Raw genomic sequence first — 17,713 nt, 5'->3', positions numbered from 1 at the left:
CGAACATGCAAACGCCTCACCGCGTATTCGCACAACGCGACCACTCCATACGACCCCGTTGCGCTCCGCCCCGGAGCAGGAAGCGGCACCTCCGGAAGCCGGCAGCGGAGGGCGGGAGGCGGCGCGGCGGAGGAGCCCAGCGAGCGGGAGGCTGCCGCCATGCCCGCTTTCCGGCAGGTCGGTGAGAAGCAGCTGCCGCAGGAGGTCGTCGTCATGGCGTGGTCCCCCAAGAGGGACCTCATCGCTCTGGCCAACAGGGCGGGAGAGGTGAGCGCGGCGCTGGGAGGCGGGGCAGCCGGCCGTCCCTGCCGTGCGCCGCAGTGAGGGCTCAGCGCCGCGCTGCCCGCGGGGCCGGCAGGGAGAGCGGACGGCGGGAGCGGTGCGGGCTGCGGCGTAGTTCCGTTCAAGTCGCAGCAGCGTTTTATCGAGCTTTCTAACATTGTCACTCGCTCCAGTTTTAGTTTCCATACTGATTTATGGCATCGTGGAATGATTCAGGTTGCAAAGCAACTTAAAATCTGTCCAGTTCCACAGGGTTCTCCCCCAGCAGCTCGGGCTGCCCGGGGCACATCCAGCCTGGCCTTGAACACCTCCAAGGGTTGAGCACCCACAGCGTCTCTGGGCAGCCCGAGCCGGTGCCTCAGCACCTCCAAGGGAAACATTTCTGCCTGAAATCTGACCGAAATCTCCCGTTTTACTTTAAAGCTGTTACCCCTGTCTTATCACTACGCTCTTTTGAGTCCCTTCCCATCTTTTTGTTGGCCAGTACAGGTCGGTTTCAGTGAGGTTTCCCCATAGCCTTCTCCAGGCTGAACATGCAGAGTTCCTTCAGCCTTTCTTCACAGGAGAGGAGGTGCTCCAGCCCTCTGGTCGACTGTGTGGCCCTCCTCTGGACCTGCTCCAGCAGTTCTGTGCCTTTATTGTGCTTAAGCTCTGTGGGGCTGAGCAGAGGGATAAGCCCCTCCTTCTTCCTGCTGCCACCCCTCTGTTAATGAAGCTTGGGGTACAATTGACATTCTGGGCTGCAAGTGTGTGCTGGCTGGTCCAGCTTTTCATCCATTATCACCCAGATCCTTCTCTGCAGGACTGCTCTCAAGTTCTTCCAGTCTGTATGCATACCTGGGATTGTTGTGACCCAAGTGCAGCACCCTGCACTTGGCCTTATTGAGTTCACTAATGATATTCTCATTGCCTGTGTCAATGATATTCTAAAACTTCATAGCTTTTTCCTTCCCAGAATTGCTGCATGTGATCATGCATACTGAAAGACTTGTACTTTCAGGCTGTCCTTGCTGGAGAGGTGTGGGTAACCCCTCTTGGTTACAGGCTTTTAGGTTTATGCAAGGCAAAGTTTGTTCCTCTGTATTGCTCTACAGTAAGCAATGTGGTGGTCTCTTAAACCGTGTAGGAGTGGAATGTCTGCTAGGAGAAGGAGTTATTAAATAATAGTAGAAGTTACTAAAGAATTGTGAGAAATTGCATCTTGAATTGATTTATGATGATTTTAATGGTTTTATTTAAAACACTGTTTTTATTTTTCTGTCTTAAATGCGTTTGCTTTGTAGGTTTTACTTCATCGGCTTGCAAACTTTCAACGAGTTTGGAGTTTGCCTCCAAATGAAAATACAGGAAAAGAAGTGACAGCTCTTGCTTGGAGGCCAGATGGCAAAAGTAATATCAAGTATATGCTATGACTTACTGCAAAGCAGTCCTACTGGAAGTCAGTGAAGTGATGTGTGATGATGTGGTGATGATACCTTCTGTCTGGGAAGGAAACTTTAAGTAGACTGTATTTGAAGAAAAGGATGGGTTAACTATATGTATGTTTATTAAAAATAATTGGGAAAGTTGCACTGTTGAAAGCAATTGCAAGAAATAATTACAAGGTGAACTTATACCCAAAACACTGCTTTTCAAGTTGTAGCAAAGTTTCCTGTTCTTAACTAAGCAGAATATTTTTGTATGAAATACAGAATTTACCTGAAGAATAGAAAGAAGTTGTCTGAACAGGACTGTGTTAGAAGTGCTTGCGTTTGATTCAGCATGTAAATACACAATTGTGGGTTTGGGCTTTTGACTTAAACATATCACTTAAAACTATGATGGGACCAAGAACCCGCATTGTAATATGCAGGTTTCAAGTGAGAATTGGGAAGTAGTGGAAATGGGCAAAGGGAAAATGCAGTGTAGTGATTGACTGTGAAGGTGCATTGCTTTCTAGTTCAGTATAAAGTACAAAGTTTTGCATATTGGTTATTTATACGTTTTACTCATCTTTTTCTAGTTTTGGCCTTTGGCCTTAGTGATACCAAGCGGATTATTCTGTGTGATGTAGAAAGGCCTGAAAGCTTGCACTCCTTCTCAGTGAACTTGTCTATTACTTATATGCATTGGATGGAAGTAACTGCAGAGAGCAGGTGGGTCTGAAAAACAGCAAGTAAATTATGGGCTATGTGGCACTAACTTATTAATTATGTATGTTTTGCATGTAATAGGAAGTAAAAATAATATTTTTTAATATTTTGGAATTGTGTTGTCTTTCTGCTTTATCTTAACCACAGGGGAAATTTTAGCAGGCACTTCTCATGTGCTTCTTTCCAGTGCTGAAATCTTAGTCTCGTGGTTCTTTAGGTTATTAGGCACAATATTTCAGCATTTAAATGTTAACTTGTGCATCCTATCTTCTGATCCAGCTAACTTTGATACCGAGTAATTGTAATAATGTTGTTGTGATCATCTATTTTGTTAGAAAACGTTTTATAGTTAAATCTTTCTTCACTTGTGCTTTCAAGACCTTCAGTTTGGCATTTATATCTTTTCTCAGCCTTAATTTGATATGGCACCTGAATGTGCTGACATTCTGCCATGGGAGCGCTTGCATTAGGAAATCAGATTTCTTGCAGAGACTGTGAGCTCTGACACAGAATTCTCAGTCACGTTTGTGAGGCTGGGGGATGTTGTGGTCCCTCCTTCTGTGGTCTTACAAGGACCTGTGATAGGCAGTCCAAGATAGTAACTAAAACGTTTATTTAAAAATGAGCGGTTGGGTAAGTCTGGCAGGTACTTGCCAATACGTTTCCCCAAAATGGAAATCTTAAAATATCAAGAAAACCACTGTATTATAAGTAACTCTAGCATTCCTCTGATGGGGACGGACATGTAGGGAATCTAACCTCCAGGCACGTGTAAAGTGTGCTATTAAAGACTGTAGTTGGCTCTTCTTCATACTGTAACACATGTCTTTGTAGTGAAGCTTTGCTGAGGTGCAGGTAGGTGAGCTGCAGGGTTGTATAGATTTTAAAGAGAAAGCCTCCATTGGTGACTGTACCACAGATAATGGGCAATTCAGTAGCAAGTTACTGGGCCAGCAAATACAGACTTTACTTGGTGGAAATAACCATAAAGATTATCAGGTTTCTTTTATTAATTTAGTTTTTAGATATATTTAAGATTACTATCTGATATTTGTATCCATTTTATGTACATGACATGTTGAGTGTGTGCCAGTAACTTCAAAGTCAGTAATTTTCTTTTCCTCTATTTTAACAGTTTGAGTAGCTAAGACAATGTCATTTCTTTTTCAGCATTCTCACTTCCTTCTACAATGCAGAGGATGAGGCAAATGTCATTTTGCCTAAATTACCAGCACTACCAAAAAAGTAAGTGTTAAACTAGAAAGCCTGGGAAGACTTGCACTAATTGTTGTTTTTGTTATGTCTTCACTACTCTACTGGTGCTTTCAGTTAGATGCCTGCCTAATTCAACTTCATTGTTTTTTTTCTTTTTCAGTTATAGTACCACTGCGAAAATTTTCAGGTAAGGAAGTGACTTTTTTTTTAGTTTCTTTTTAGAGTTTTACATGATTTGTTGTTGGTTTTTTTTGTTTTTTTGTTTTTTAGGGGGTTTCATAGAATCATAGAATGGCCTGGGTTGAAAAGGACCACAATTATCATCCCCCAACCCCTGCTATGTGCAGGGTCGCCAACCACCAGACCAGGCTGCCCAGAGCCACATCCAGCCTGGCCTTGAAAGCCTCCAGGGATGGGGCATCCACAACCTCCTTGGGCAACCTGTTCCACTGTGTCACCACCCTCTAAGTTTCTTTCTTTGTTTTCTGCTATTGAGACAAAGGAGCTAAAAAGCATCCATATCTTTTATATTTTCAGTGAAGAAAAGTCAGATGAGATTATGAAGCTTCTGGGTGATGTGAGGTAAATTCTGTTTGTGTGTTGTTCTTTTGTTTCCTTATTTTTTGGCTTTAAAATAACAAAGAGGCTTACTTTAAAGTTATTCATAATCTGTTTTAATGGTTCTAGAGAAAGTGTGCAATGTTTCCTTTTTTTCGTATATGAAGATAAAGTTCACTGAATACACTAAAAAAAAATTTTTATGTCTCCATCAGTTTACATCTTTTCCCCTTGGCTTAAAGGGATTGTCAGGCACCTTACAATCTACTGCTGCTGGTTTTATATCTTCTTTTCCTTGGAAGATTTCTTGAGTCAGGCTTAAAGGCTATCTTGTATGGATTACTTAAGCTGGTCTCAGAGGCACCATGAATGCTTTAAAATAAGCATCTCATATTAGGAAACATGAAGAGCACCTGGAGGATATATAGTCTAGAAGACTGAGAGTGGTTTGTGACACAGCAGGCAATCTCCCTGTGCAAAGTGTGATGTTTCAAATATAGACAAAAACTGAGAGATCATAGAAAAGCATTTTTTCAAGTCATTGTATAGCAAAGTTGATTTTGGTAAGTGATCAGAAGAACACAGATCTGTTTCTCCCTGATCCTACTTTTTTAAACAGGGTTTCTGTCTCTTTTGCTGTTGTTGTCTGTGGCTGTTCTTCGCTGCTGTATCTTTTGTTTTTATTTCTGCTGAGGTTTTACTGAGGAGGCCCACCGAGTGACAGTGACAGACTTAACTCGGCATGTAATTAGGATAAATACAGGGGAAATGAAAAAGTAGCTTTGTAAGAATGCTTTGCAGCCTGTACTGGTAGGTGGGCTGCTGCTGTAAACTGTTAGTTTTTTTCACAGGTCTCCAGTTAATGAGAAAGGACTTCTGTGCCTAAACTTGGTGTTAATTTTTTTTTCCTTCATTCAGCAGTTTGCTATATGATTTTTGTTTCCTGCAAGTGTTAGACCCAGTTCTCATCAATCAAGTCCAAGCTACTAATATTTTTCATTTAGTTTTTAAATTTCTTGGATTGTAGGCGGCAGCACAGTATTTGTTTTAGTGGTTTTCTAGAGAATCTTTTAGTAAAAGGAATGGAAATTAAGAATTATTTTTATCTGCATTAAAAACTGACTTCAGATAGTTTAGGAAAAAAAGTTGTCAGTTTATTTTCATGTGCTCATCAGCACGTGTTCTTCTGTTCTTATAGGCTTAATGCTCTTGTCCTTGGTGGCAGCTCAGGGTTTATTGAAATTTATGCTTATGGAATGTTCAAGATTGCTACAGTAACTGGGGTATGTTTATTTCTGTATTTTTTTTTCTTCAGTGTATACCAAAATACAGCTGAATTGAATGAAATAATGCATCTGTGGGTTTATGTGTAACTGAAACTGGATTGCTGAAATTTTACAGAAAGGAAAAACTATTTCTTTGGATAGGGTTGTGTGGTTATTGCTGGAAAGACATTCCAACTTAACTGGTGATTTTAATGTTTTGTTTGAAAAGAAACTGAGCTCAGTGCTAATCCATGGTGAAAGGGGTAAATATTTTCTTGAACAAAATTCCCCTTGGTTTTTAAATGTCATTGAACACAACCTGCTTTGCATGTGAATGTGTTACAACAGTGAATACGTACGGAAAAAATTCAATATTTCATTAACATTTAAACTGGAATCCTTCAGGTGGCAGGTTCTTGTCGTGGACTCTGTTTATCCAGTGACCTGAAATCACTATCGGTTATTACAGAAATACAAGACTCTCCTGACAGTGAAGCAGAGATAACTTATTTTCAGGCAAGTAAAGTAATTTTAAAATGTTCTTTCTTTTATTTACTCTCACCTAACTTTATCACCTTCCTGTTATTTGTAGGAAAAACCTGCAACGATTGTTCTCAGCCTTTCTGAAGTGCACCCTGGCTTAGCTTTTGGATTTGTCGCATTGGCTTGCAGTCTCACAGCTGAGACTGACTGTAATGCTCTGAGGCGTTCTGAGAAAATATTACTTCAAATATAACATTTATTCAATTACAGTTACTCCGTTTGTCTTCATTCTGAACACAAAGGTGTAGCAGCCGTGCTGTTCATCATCCATTCTACCCAGAACAGTCATCCTGCAAACTGTTACTGTTAGAACTCCAAAATTAGAACCATTCTCAAGAGCTTTTATTGATAGATTAAAATACTAATTGCCCTGTTTTCTTCTTAAAGTCAACTTAAAGAAAATGAGAAATAGTAAGTTTCTCTGTGGGTCTTCTCCATGTGTGTTTTTATTTCAGTAGCCCGAAACTGTTTAAAAAACAAATGATCTGTTAACTGTTCTGTTTGTTATAGCTGGACACCAGTCTGTTATCAAGTTATTTACCTGAGGTAACTCGAATGGCCCGGAAGTTTACTCACATTTCAACACTGTTACAGGTATGGTTTTGTTATGACATCTTAATATCTCAAGTCCTAGAGCCTTCTATATTCTTACAGGAAGTAAAATTTTCCTAGTGGGAAACTTCTGTTGGTTTTAAGTAAATGTGGAGCTCTAGCTTGAAAAGTTGATTAGAAATTTCATATGATGCCTGTAATATATATCTTCCCTTTGTGTTACAACATCCAGTTATTTAATATGTATTGAAGGAGAAAAAAGGGAGTAAGGCTAATCTTAGTGTCTGTATTGCAGTATATAAACTTGTCATTGACGTGCATGTGTGAAGCATGGGAAGAAATACTGATGCAGATGGACTCACGGCTAACAAAATTTGTACAGGTATTGTAGTATGAACTGCTCTTTTCTGTAGTAGGCCTGCTGTTCATGTTAACTACACAGTACATTATCTTAGTGCTGTTTATGTAAGGCCTCCAGCAAACAGTCTCTAAGTTCAGAGGCAAACTGCTGTGATGCTGCAGATATCTGAGCACAGTCAGGTGTGATTGCATTGTGATACTCCTTTATTTTGTTTACTCCTTACTATTTGAAAGTGATATTTTTCAGCTTGCACAGCTATTGAACAATTGCTTTCTGTTTAAGGTTGTGTTCTTTCTACTTCAGTCACTGATGAACTGTCTACTGTAAATGTTGAGCAGCAGCCCATCACCATTTGCAGCTTAACTCAATAGAGCATATATATCAGATCATATATTTGCATATATTTTGTGTGCGTGGCTGGCAGTTAATTGAATCAAGTAATTAATGTATTTATTTTTAACATAGATTCTTGATGATGGAAAGTGCTTAGAATTTTTACTGAGTATTACAACTGAAAATAATTGAAAATACTGACCTTGAATCATTGAATTGAATTGAATTTCAAAAGATCTGTAGACTGATTTCAGCATTCAAGAGTAAGGGTGGGTTTTATAATGTACTTTATTTGAGGTATCTGTGACGTTATTTGGTAGGCTGAATGTAACCTCTTTACCAATCTATTTCAATCATTTTGGCTGACAGGAAAAGAATACAACCACTTCTGTTCAGGATGAGTTTATGCAGCTGTTGTTATGGGGCAAAGCAAGGTAGCTACTGTTGTTTTATCTGAGTATGCATTTGCATTTGATACTAAAATACAAAATGAAAGCATGTTTGGTTTTCTCTTCCCTGTCCCTTTTTAGTCTGGAACTGCAGGCATTATTAATGAACCAACTGACAGTAAAGGTACGTTCATATTATTTAACATCTTAGAATTATACATTTCAGTATCTTTTAATCGCTGTGCATTTACATTAAGAAAGCATTATTATGTGTTTATATTTCTTTTTTAACAGGGCTTAAAAAAGCTCGGTCAGTCCATAGAGTCCTCCTATTCCAGTATACAAAAATTGGTTATAAGTCATTTGCAGAGGTACGTCATAAAATGTCCAATAAATTTTAGATTAAGTGGCATATTATGTACTGTGCTAAAAGATGGGGTGCAGTATCAGTGGTTCTTTATATATAGTTTTTTTGTATGGTATGTGGTAATACACCATGTACTAATTTACTCGTGGGTGATGGAGAGCTCGTATTTTGAGCAGTCTCCGTGGTGTATAAGCTAAATATCACTGCTTGGTATTTTTATAGGAAATGTTCTCCATCATTGTGTGGTGGTTAAGATTATAAAGACAATATTTGCTTTTCTGCAAATACTTTCTTAGCTCTTACATTCCAGGTGATTTTATAAAGTTCTCCACTTTGCCCGTTATAAGATCAAAATCTGGTGCACCATGAAGCACAGTTATCAAATGGGGACTAAAAGATTGGTTCTTTGCTTTACTCTCCTAGTGGCTCAGAAGCACTCTTATACTACTTAAGTGAGTTGAAAGGAATGGCTTTATGGAAACAAAAATACGAGTCTCTGGGATTAGATGCATCTGGAATTGAAGGTACAGTAGTGTGTGTCCTACTTGACCACATTTATTGCACTTTTGCAAGCATGATATCAATGGCTTGCTCTCTTGACAGAGGCTACTACTGCTGTTGGTTCTTTCATCCTGAAAGCAAATGAGCTGCTTCAGTAAGTATAAAGTCTGAGGAATTTTAAAAACTTGGCTTTTGAGAAAGCATGTGGCCTGGGAGTAAGGAAAGATGGCAGGGTGTGGCTTCTCTGTTGGTGATGAGCTCTTGTCTTGCTGCACCTCATAGGCTTGTATGCCAACAAGAGTCTTAGAGGGAGGGATGCATTTGGCATTTTTAAGAAGTTGATAATACTTACATATCTGTCTGTAACAGAAATAGAACTCAAACCTGCAACAGCTTGTGACATCTGGTAATTTGTTGTTACTGATTGTTTCTTCTGCAGAGTTATTGACAGTAGTATGAAAAACTTCAAAGCATTTTTTCGATGGCTGTACGTTGGTAAGCTTGATGATGTAGTAAATATTTGGTATCTGTTTTGTAAATGCCAAAATGCCAACAATTAATTATGCCAGTCTTAGTTATATCCATCTGTTTATTACTGCCATAGATATTTTCTGCAGTTTAGTAGGGTAAGTGAAGCTTAATTTCAGTCCCAGTTCATAATTGTTCTTTACAGACTCTTCAGCTTCTGACAAATTAATCCTTCTTATGTTATTGACAATGTCATATTATATAGCAATGAAAAATTAGGAATATTAAGAAAAAGATAAACACTAGTATCTTTTTTTTTCTCCTCAGCTATGTTGAGGATGTCAGAAGATCATGTGCTTCCAGAGCTGAACAAGGTAGTAATAACATTTTCTCATTAATGGTGGTATATTTTCTTTTCTGCTTGACTTACAGAGCAAGATTAAAAATGTATTTTTTGTTCCAAAACTTAAAGGATGTGCCTGTGACGTTTCTTTGGGAAAGCTGATGCCTGCACATTCACACTAACACCTCAGTGTACTGTCTTGCATATATAACTTTTACTGTTTTCTTTTAATAGTGCAGCACATATGAGCCTAGTTCTCTATGAAATATGCGTATGGTGACTCTTTACATGCCCTAGATGATGAAGTTAATAGGAATCAGATTTTAACATCTTTACCTGAGAGAAGAAATAAATAACACCTGCGTCTGATCTGCAGTCACCACCACAATGGGTGCATCAGCTGATGTGCTTTAGAGCAGATGGAGATATCCAAAGGGAAATAGGCTGCAAGAATGAACCGATAGGGACCTCCTGAATTTCAGCAGGAACAAATACAAAATTACTCCCAGGGAAGAATCTGCAGCAGCACAGCCCTGGTTAGCTGGGGAGGAGGTCAGCCTGTGGATGTTGGTGGAAGCAAACTGGGCATGAGCCAGCAGTGGGCTCTGGCAACAAAGGGCAGTGTAGAGGAGCCAGGGTTATTCTAACAGGATTATGGCCAAGAGAAATGATAACCTTCCTTACTTAGGACTAGTCAGACCATTTTTGGAATACCTTCTCCAGTTTGAGGCCCTTCTGTATGAGACAAATATGAATAAACTGGTGCGATTTCAGCAGAGGGTCTGCAAGCTGGCAAAGGGTTTCAGTACTTGTCCTGTGAGCAACAATGAATTGGCCTTGTTCAGCCTCTAGAATGTTCATTCTGTGCTCATTTAGGTATAATTCTCAAACTTTGTTTCTCCTTGCTCCATTTTTTTATGTTTTTTGTTTTAGATGACTCAAAAAGATATCACGTTTGTTGCGGATTTTCTTACTGAGCACTTCAATGAGGTAAGTAATCCTAATTTATTGAGTACAGCAGTGGTACTTGGTTACTGTGTTTTTGCTGCTAGTAATTGAATAGGAACAATTTTAAGTAAAATAATTCCATCATCTTTTTGTGCCTTTTTTCCTAGTCAGTTTGGGTTTCAATTTTGGTTTTGTTTGCATTGTTATTATTTTTTTTTCCAGGCACCAGAACTTTACAATCGCAAAGGAAAATACTTCAATGTGGAGAGGGTTGGCCAGGTAAAGAACTAGAGAATATATGGAAGGAGGGAGTAAGAGAGAAAATCATGAGAAAGCTTTTAAAGTTGTGCCCATTTTTCTTCTCTATCCCTTCTGCTATGTGTTGTGCATTCCAGTCACAGTAAAAGGAAGTTATTGTCAATATTTTCTTTGTTATTAGAAAAAGAAAATATTAGAACATTTTATAGTTTTCCTTACATATGCAGTATTTTAGGAAAAGGGTGAAATGTGTTTGCAGCCAGCAGTAGTAGTGTAAAATTAAAATCTGCACATTGTCTTTATGTTGTTACTCACTGGATTTCTAAATGTTTGTGTTCAAGTATTGTTTGAAAATCAGTTCCACATGGAAGTGGTACTGTATGATATTAAACAATAGTTGATTTCTTATTTATTTCTAGGAGGAGTGGAATGTTATATTTTAAATGTAGACATGTTATGTTTAGAAGGAACTAAACTTGTTTAACTTGTGAGAGAGAGTGTAGGGCTTGGACTAGATAATCTCCAGAAGTCCAGTGGAACCTTTGTAATTCTATGATTATATATTGTTGGAAGTGAATTCTAATGTTACTTATTTTTAATTTGCAGACTTATAAAATGTCTGTTTCTTATCTAGTACTTGAAAGATGAAGATGAAGACCTTGTTTCACCACCTAATACAGAAGGAAACCAGTGGTTTCACTTTCTCAAAAATAGTACTCATGTTAAAGGTAATGTGTGCTTGAGTAAAACTGAATCTGAGGTATGTGGAGAACTTAACATAAGAATAATCCTTTTTTTTTTTTTTTTTTTTTTTGTGATTAGAAGTTAGTTTCATGATGCTCATCTGGGCGGAATAATATAAATGGCCCTTAACTTCTCCTCTGAACCATGTGCTCTTGGCCTGTGAGCAGCTTACTGGCCCACTGTCACTCCACTGTCACTTCAGTATTGTCTATTTTTTTTATGGAGTTATAAGCATTTTTTTTTAAATGAGTTTTATGTGTTTGCAGAAAGTCCACTTTTGTTTCCCTACTATCCTGAGAAATCACTGCATTTTGTCAAAAGGCAAATGGAAGAGGTCATTGATCAGTGTTTACAAAAACCAGCTGTAAGTTCAGTTTATATAACTTTCTTCTAGATGGTGGCTTAGCAAGGCCTGAAATTTTAATTTCTACCTTTGAGTGCCTACAATGTAGCTGGCAGCATGCATTCCAGCTTAACCACTACTGAGTGTCTTAAACTCAATGGAGGATTTATTTTTTGTGTGTTCTGTGCATTCTGTTTACCCTGTGCATTGATGAGAGCTATTTTAACATTAAGTAACTTGGTATATGAATTACAGATCAGACAGCTGATTAGTTGATGGTATGTTAGTCTGTACCTTCTGAAGAAATACGAACTACGTGCGTTAAGTGACAGTGTTCGCATTAGAGATGGTTAGTTCAGTATAAATATTTGTGGACTTTTCTTTCAAACACACTTGGATTTTATTCTTTTTATGTATTTATTGATTTAGTTATCTTAAGAAGGAATATATCATGAATGGCTTGCTTTTTCTTTGCTCTTTTTATTATATTTGTTAGGATGTGATTGGAAAGTCAGTGCATCAAGCATTCTGTGTGTCTCTCTACAAGACTTCCCGTAGGTATGTTTTTAACATTTTTTCTGGAGTTCAGTTGCACAAAATTATAATAGTATTTTGTACACTCATTTTGTTTTTCCTTTTCAGTGAAGATTCCTCACCTCAGTTATTTAAATTGCCTTTTCTGTAAGTATGCTGTTATTTCTTGTTGTATGTCACTCACCTGTTCTTAAAATATGGTGTGACTTTTTCCTGTTTCCTCACCTAACATTACAGGTGGAATGACAAAACATCCAACATACATTATGTTCTCTTTACCATATTAGAAAGTTCTATTTCTAAAATACACATTTTGAGGAGACATACAGATACTTCCAGGTAAGAAAAAGGGGGGGAAGGAGAATGGTTTGTGAGACTTATTGTATGTATAGAGACAGTTGCAACTTGATTTTTTTTCTGCAAAGACAGAGATTGAAGGACTCTGAGCACAGTCCTTGTGGGGTACTAGAGAATTCATCAAAGTGGAAGGCATTGGGAGGTGCAGTGGGAAACTACAGTAGGAATTCATATTTTATTAAACTCCAAAAATCTGATTAAAACATCCAGGATGTTTGTAAGCTCAGGAGAAAAGAGTCAGGTTTCCTTCGTTTTGCTCCTCACAGAATTACTCTTTGTGAACTAAGAAAACTTGTAGAGAATCAGGCTTACAATGTTGATTTGTCTTGCTGAAAATACTGTTAACTCCTTATAGCCTGTGATTTAAAACACTAGGGAAAAATGGGATGGGTGGACAGCTGGGTTCAACAAATACATCTCTTTGGGATATCATTTTTGCACTTTTGGGAATTTCTCTACCTAAGGTGCAGTGCACTGACATGACCTAGGTGTGGAGAACAACAAAAGCTTCAACATAAAATAGTGATTTTTATAATGTATGTTGTTTAAATTGAGGAGATGATGAGCTATGACAGGGTGAGAATTTTTAGAACATTTTTACTGCTGGAGGGAACATGTGATGGAAATACCTTCTGTGTTTCCAATTGATTGCTTCTGAAGACAAAATTGTAGCCCTGTGGTATAGTTTCTATTGTATTTCCTTTCTCACTGGTATCTTCATAGAATCATAGAATGGCCTGGGTTGAAAAGGACCACAATGATCATCTAGTTTCAACCCCCCTGCTGTGTGCAGGTTTACCAGTCACCAGACCAGGCTGCCCAGAGCCACATCCAGCCTGGCCTTGAATGCCTTTAGGGATGGGGCATCCTCAACTTCCTTGGGCAACCTGTTCTAGTGCATCACCACCTCTGTGTGAAAAATTTCCTGATAAATCTTAGGTAGTACTGACTCATTTTCTGTAGATGCAAGTAATGAGTGACTTAATGGACTTGAAACTAGGACAGTTGGGCTGAGAGTTCAACGAAGAACTGTATCCCACAACCCAGAAGGACTTTCTCATTTGGCTCCTTCAGTCACATTTTGCTTGAGAGGCAAGAGAAATCAAAAGGTTTCCGTCCACTTGTTACATCATCTGGGGATGTAGTCATGTACTTTGTAAAGCAGATGGGCTTACACCATTCTGTACTGTAGTTGCCCTTTGAGATTTTGAATTTTCTACAGATGGAAAAAAAATGTCACCAAAATAGTGATTTCTGTCCTTCAGGTCTATCGGTAACGGAATTGTTGCAGTAGAGTTTGGAAACTTCTTGAACAACAGTATAAATGAGAGCTCAGACTCCAGGTCAGTATGTTGAGTTGATTCTTCTTCCAGGGATGCAGATTGTGAAATCGAAGACCATGTTTTTGAGTGTTCATTTTACTTGAAGTTAACTTCCCTAGCATTATGATTTGGCTTTTATATTCCGAATTAGCACTTCAAATGCTGCAGTAGCTTGTAGTTCCCAAGTGAGTCGGGCCGTAAGGCACGGTACAGGGGTGAAGGTGTAGGATTGTGGGAATCTTACCACAGAGCCATTTAGGCTTGCAAAGACTTTCAGTATCACAAAGTCCAATCATCAACCGGACGTACCGAGTCCCATCACTAAAACCTGTCCCTTAGTGCCATGACTGCACATCTCCTAAATCATCACGTGATACAGACTCCACCACTTCACCATTGCAAAGCTTCACCACCCTCTCCATGAAGAAATTCTTCCCGATGTCCACTTTAATCTCCCTGGTGCAGCTGGAGACTGTTGAGTTATTTTGCACTTAAGGTCAAGTAAGCATTTTAGTTTTCTGATCAAAAAGTTGAACTTTGGTACATGTGTAGAGTTAGTTGGAAACAACTTTTTCTTGTATCAATAATCTTGAAATAAGATAGAACGACATCTTACATTCCTGAAGGAAGGAATCTCAGAAGTCATGGCAGAGTAAGTTCATGCTTTTAATTTAGAAAGGCCCGAAGTGGTGCTGATGGCCCTCAACATCACCAACTGTTTCCTAATTTTCCTTGGTATTTGTGTTAATTGCTCTTTACATTTCAAAACATTAAGTTTTGTTCTTCAGTGTCATTTATGTTACAGGAGTTTTTAGCAGTCCTAAAGAGTCTCAGTTGCACAACTGACCTTTTCATTGTTTACAGTAAAACTCACTGTTAACTAATGAATACTACCTAACTTCAGTGCTGTGCAGTGTAGAAATATTTTTGTTGTGTGGTCACTTTTATTCCTTGTTGCTTCCTAATATATAGGTACTGGTTTATTTCTAATAGGTGCTACAGTTGTTTAGATGCACATTTTTATGATGATGAAACTGTAACTGTAGTTCTGAAGGAGAGCGTGGAACAAGAGGGGAAGGAGAGAATCTTGGCCCAGCTGCCTTTATCTTCAGTATACACAAATGAGGATCAAGAAGTGGAATTCATCTGGGATTCTACTAAAAGGTGGGAACAGGCAATATTAAAAACAAGTTCAAACCAGTCTTGGCCACTGTAACAGGGAATTGCATACAGCTCTTGTAAGTGGTAGTGAAGAGATACATTGATCAAAGGTCACAGAGGTCACTTCTGTGTAAGGGTAGACATTGCCTCCAGAGCTTTGTTCTTGCAAAGGAGGGATTTCAAGGAATGTCAACATCATCTTCCTGCCACAGCTGTTACCTGGGACAAGACAGGAATCATACAACTCCATTCTGTCCTGTTGTAATCTCTTGCAGCACTTGAAACGTGCTGTGTCTGCACAGTTTTATCCTCTCTTCTAAAGTATCTGGAGTATATGGAGTTATGATTTTAAATGCTTGTCTACTTGTTGCATATGGTGTAGTAAAATCTAGACACACAAAAAAACAAACAAACAAAAAAAAAACCTGGGACTGACTGGGATTTATTTTGATTTTAGTACTGAAATTTTCTTATGTTTTGTGCATCATTTCTTGCAGATTGGCTGAGCAAAGTGATGAGATAGCAACACGTACTGTCTTCTTGGACAACCAGTGGAGAGTGCTGGAGAACATGAAAGCTCAGTATGTTGCTGTAAATGGTATTAGAAAAGTTTCCTGTGTGGTAAGTACTTACCTGTGAATACATCGGGTGGAGGGGGAAGGAAATGTTCCATAGCTAGGGAGAAAGATAGTCTGTAAACCTCATAAAGTTAACAGAAATAAAAGTCTTGGTTATCATCATTTAATTTCTTACAAATTGATTATCTTCCCAGAATCTATTATCAATTTGTCAGAATACAGTCATGCTTGTCTCATTACATAACCTGGAAAAAATTTAATAGCAATTAATAGATAGACTTATTTTACTTTACAGTCTGCAGAGCAATAAAACAATTGCCAATTTCCACGGTACCTTCATTTTGAAGACAAAGGCTATTTTCAGAGCTGTTGGGCAATACATAAATTGGTATTTGTGTTCTTTTTTGATTACTTATTAATCAAGACTTCTTAATGTTTCCATAGCTAAGTTCAAATCTTCGTCATGTGAGAGTGTTTGAGATGGATGTAGAGGATGATGGAGAAGTTGAAGAAGAGGAGGAAGAAGAAACTACTCAGATAGCAGCTGGGGAACCTGAAGAGCTGAATTGCTCTGTGGATAACCAAGATAATGTGTGTGGTGCATCAGCTGAAGAACTACCTGATGAAACTGAAGAAAATGAGTCAAGCCTGGGTCTTTGACACAGGTTTTCCCTGGTAAAGGGAGAAGACTGAAATCGAACTTCTGGTTACTGAAATGATGTTTCCCGTACCTACTCTGTAGCGTCAACATGCTGTGGGTTCTGTATTACTTCTTAACAAAGGCCAACTATGTTCTAGAATATACAAGCTTGAACTTTTTTTCTTGGCACAGTGATTTGATAGGAGCTGTTTCTTGGAGAGGTTTTCTATTTGCAGTTTTTTGTAGGTGGAGGAAAAATACTAACTGAAGTTTTATGGTTAACCTAATCAGTCCTGAATACTGTTCTGAAGATAAAATGAGTATGTATGTGAAAACAACAAAACCCTAATTTTTGAAGACCAAAACCTCCCCTTGTTAGTCTTCGTGTTCTGCTAAGAGGTGCAGAAACTTCTTGTATAGTTACACTTTAATGTGTGTATAGAGAACAACAGGCTTGCAGATCAGCATAAAAATAGCTGGACGCAAAAAATTAGCTACTGTTACTTAAATACTTTTAAAAAGCTATTCTGATAAAAATCTGTCTCCTCAGTCATACAGTATTTGTTCAATCTGTGCAGTTCTTTAGTTCTGAGTACAATGTGTGTGTTTTGTCAGAAACCTCAGCCTGCCTAGTGTGTGTGAAATTGCTCCTGTATTTTTCCTCCTGCTGTTTGTTTTATTTGTTTTTATTTTGTTTTTTTTTTTTTGTTTTGTTTTTTGTAATAACAAGTTAAAAGAGAATATTTTTTTAATGTGATGTGGCATTGTGTGTCTTGTACAGGCTTCAGAAGGAATCTGTTGCTAATTTATATATTGTTGTAGGAGTGGTGCGGTGCTAGCACTGAAAGCTAGGGATGGAGTCTGGAAATCAAACATCTTTTCTTGTTGCCTAGTAGCTGGCTTGAGCCCTTAACTGTACATCTTTTTAATGAACAGTGCTGCTAAATGCACGATCTTCCTTTTGGAACAGCATGTGTATTTTTTATTTCTAAAAAGATCCAGGTCTTACATGTCTGCTCTATTCTATATTAAAAAAACAAATCAGTCTTCTCAAACTGCTGTTTGGTACTGCAAAAATCAGGTGTTAGACTCATCCTCTTGTTTTGAAATATGCCATTTTTAAGTCACTTTTTATTTTTTAGTGTACTTTTTGAGATTTTTAGTTTGTTTGAGAGAGACTTGTTTGTAACTGTCCTAGAAAGCTGCTGGCTGTTCAGTGCTCTCATCTAACAAATGGTTGAAGGCACAAAGAAGGTGTGGCACAGGAGGGGCAGGAATGCCTATTCAGGTGTGCCATGCATTTTCTATGTAGATCAGTTATTCTTGATGAGAAATTGCTGCAACTACCAAACCAATTCAAGTCAAGCTTGGCCTTAAAGTTCTCCTGGAAATTCTTGCCTTTGAATTTGCTTTAAGAATTGTTACGCTGGAGTGCTTGGAAACAATTGTTCTGCTATGTTTTCTGCTAAGTAGCTTTGGTCTACCAGCATATGAAAATGTGATCTGCCCTGCCCACAGT

General features: G+C 38.4%; 1 protein-coding gene across 1 annotated transcript; it reads left to right on the top strand.

The window, feature by feature from the left end:
• Nucleotides 1-102: 102 nt before the first annotated feature.
• Nucleotides 103-16,373, top strand: ANAPC4 (anaphase promoting complex subunit 4). The gene is made up of 28 exons (XM_042870788.1): nt 103-267; nt 1,566-1,671; nt 2,285-2,417; nt 3,585-3,659; nt 3,790-3,816; nt 4,167-4,211; nt 5,386-5,470; nt 5,858-5,968; nt 6,506-6,589; nt 6,843-6,929; nt 7,611-7,675; nt 7,772-7,814; nt 7,925-8,001; nt 8,421-8,521; nt 8,601-8,652; nt 8,938-8,993; nt 9,294-9,340; nt 10,243-10,299; nt 10,480-10,536; nt 11,150-11,243; nt 11,526-11,623; nt 12,099-12,160; nt 12,245-12,283; nt 12,374-12,475; nt 13,759-13,836; nt 14,809-14,979; nt 15,474-15,597; nt 15,999-16,373. Exons 1-28 carry the CDS (start codon nt 160-162, stop codon nt 16,212-16,214), a joined length of 2,400 nt encoding a protein of 799 aa, XP_042726722.1. The 5' UTR covers nt 103-159; the 3' UTR covers nt 16,215-16,373.
• The last annotated feature ends 1,340 nt before the right edge of the window (nt 16,374-17,713 follow it).

Source organism: Lagopus leucura, unplaced genomic scaffold (genome assembly GCF_019238085.1).
Source record: "Lagopus leucura isolate 7727_CA_CO unplaced genomic scaffold, USGS_WTPT01 Super-Scaffold_100004, whole genome shotgun sequence".
NCBI classification, from domain to species: Eukaryota; Metazoa; Chordata; class Aves; order Galliformes; family Phasianidae; genus Lagopus; species Lagopus leucura.
This window is presented reverse-complemented; position numbering and strand designations above follow the sequence as displayed.

Coding starts and splice junctions, on each gene's coding strand:
- ANAPC4 (XM_042870788.1), top strand. CDS start 160: ATGCCCGCTTTCCGGCAGGTCGGTGAGAAGCAGCTGCCGCAGGAGGTC. Junction 5,969..6,505: donor CAGAGATAACTTATTTTCAG/GCAAGTAAAGTA, acceptor TGTTTGTTATAG/CTGGACACCAGTCTGTTATC. Junction 11,244..11,525: donor AAATAGTACTCATGTTAAAG/GTAATGTGTGCT, acceptor ATGTGTTTGCAG/AAAGTCCACTTTTGTTTCCC.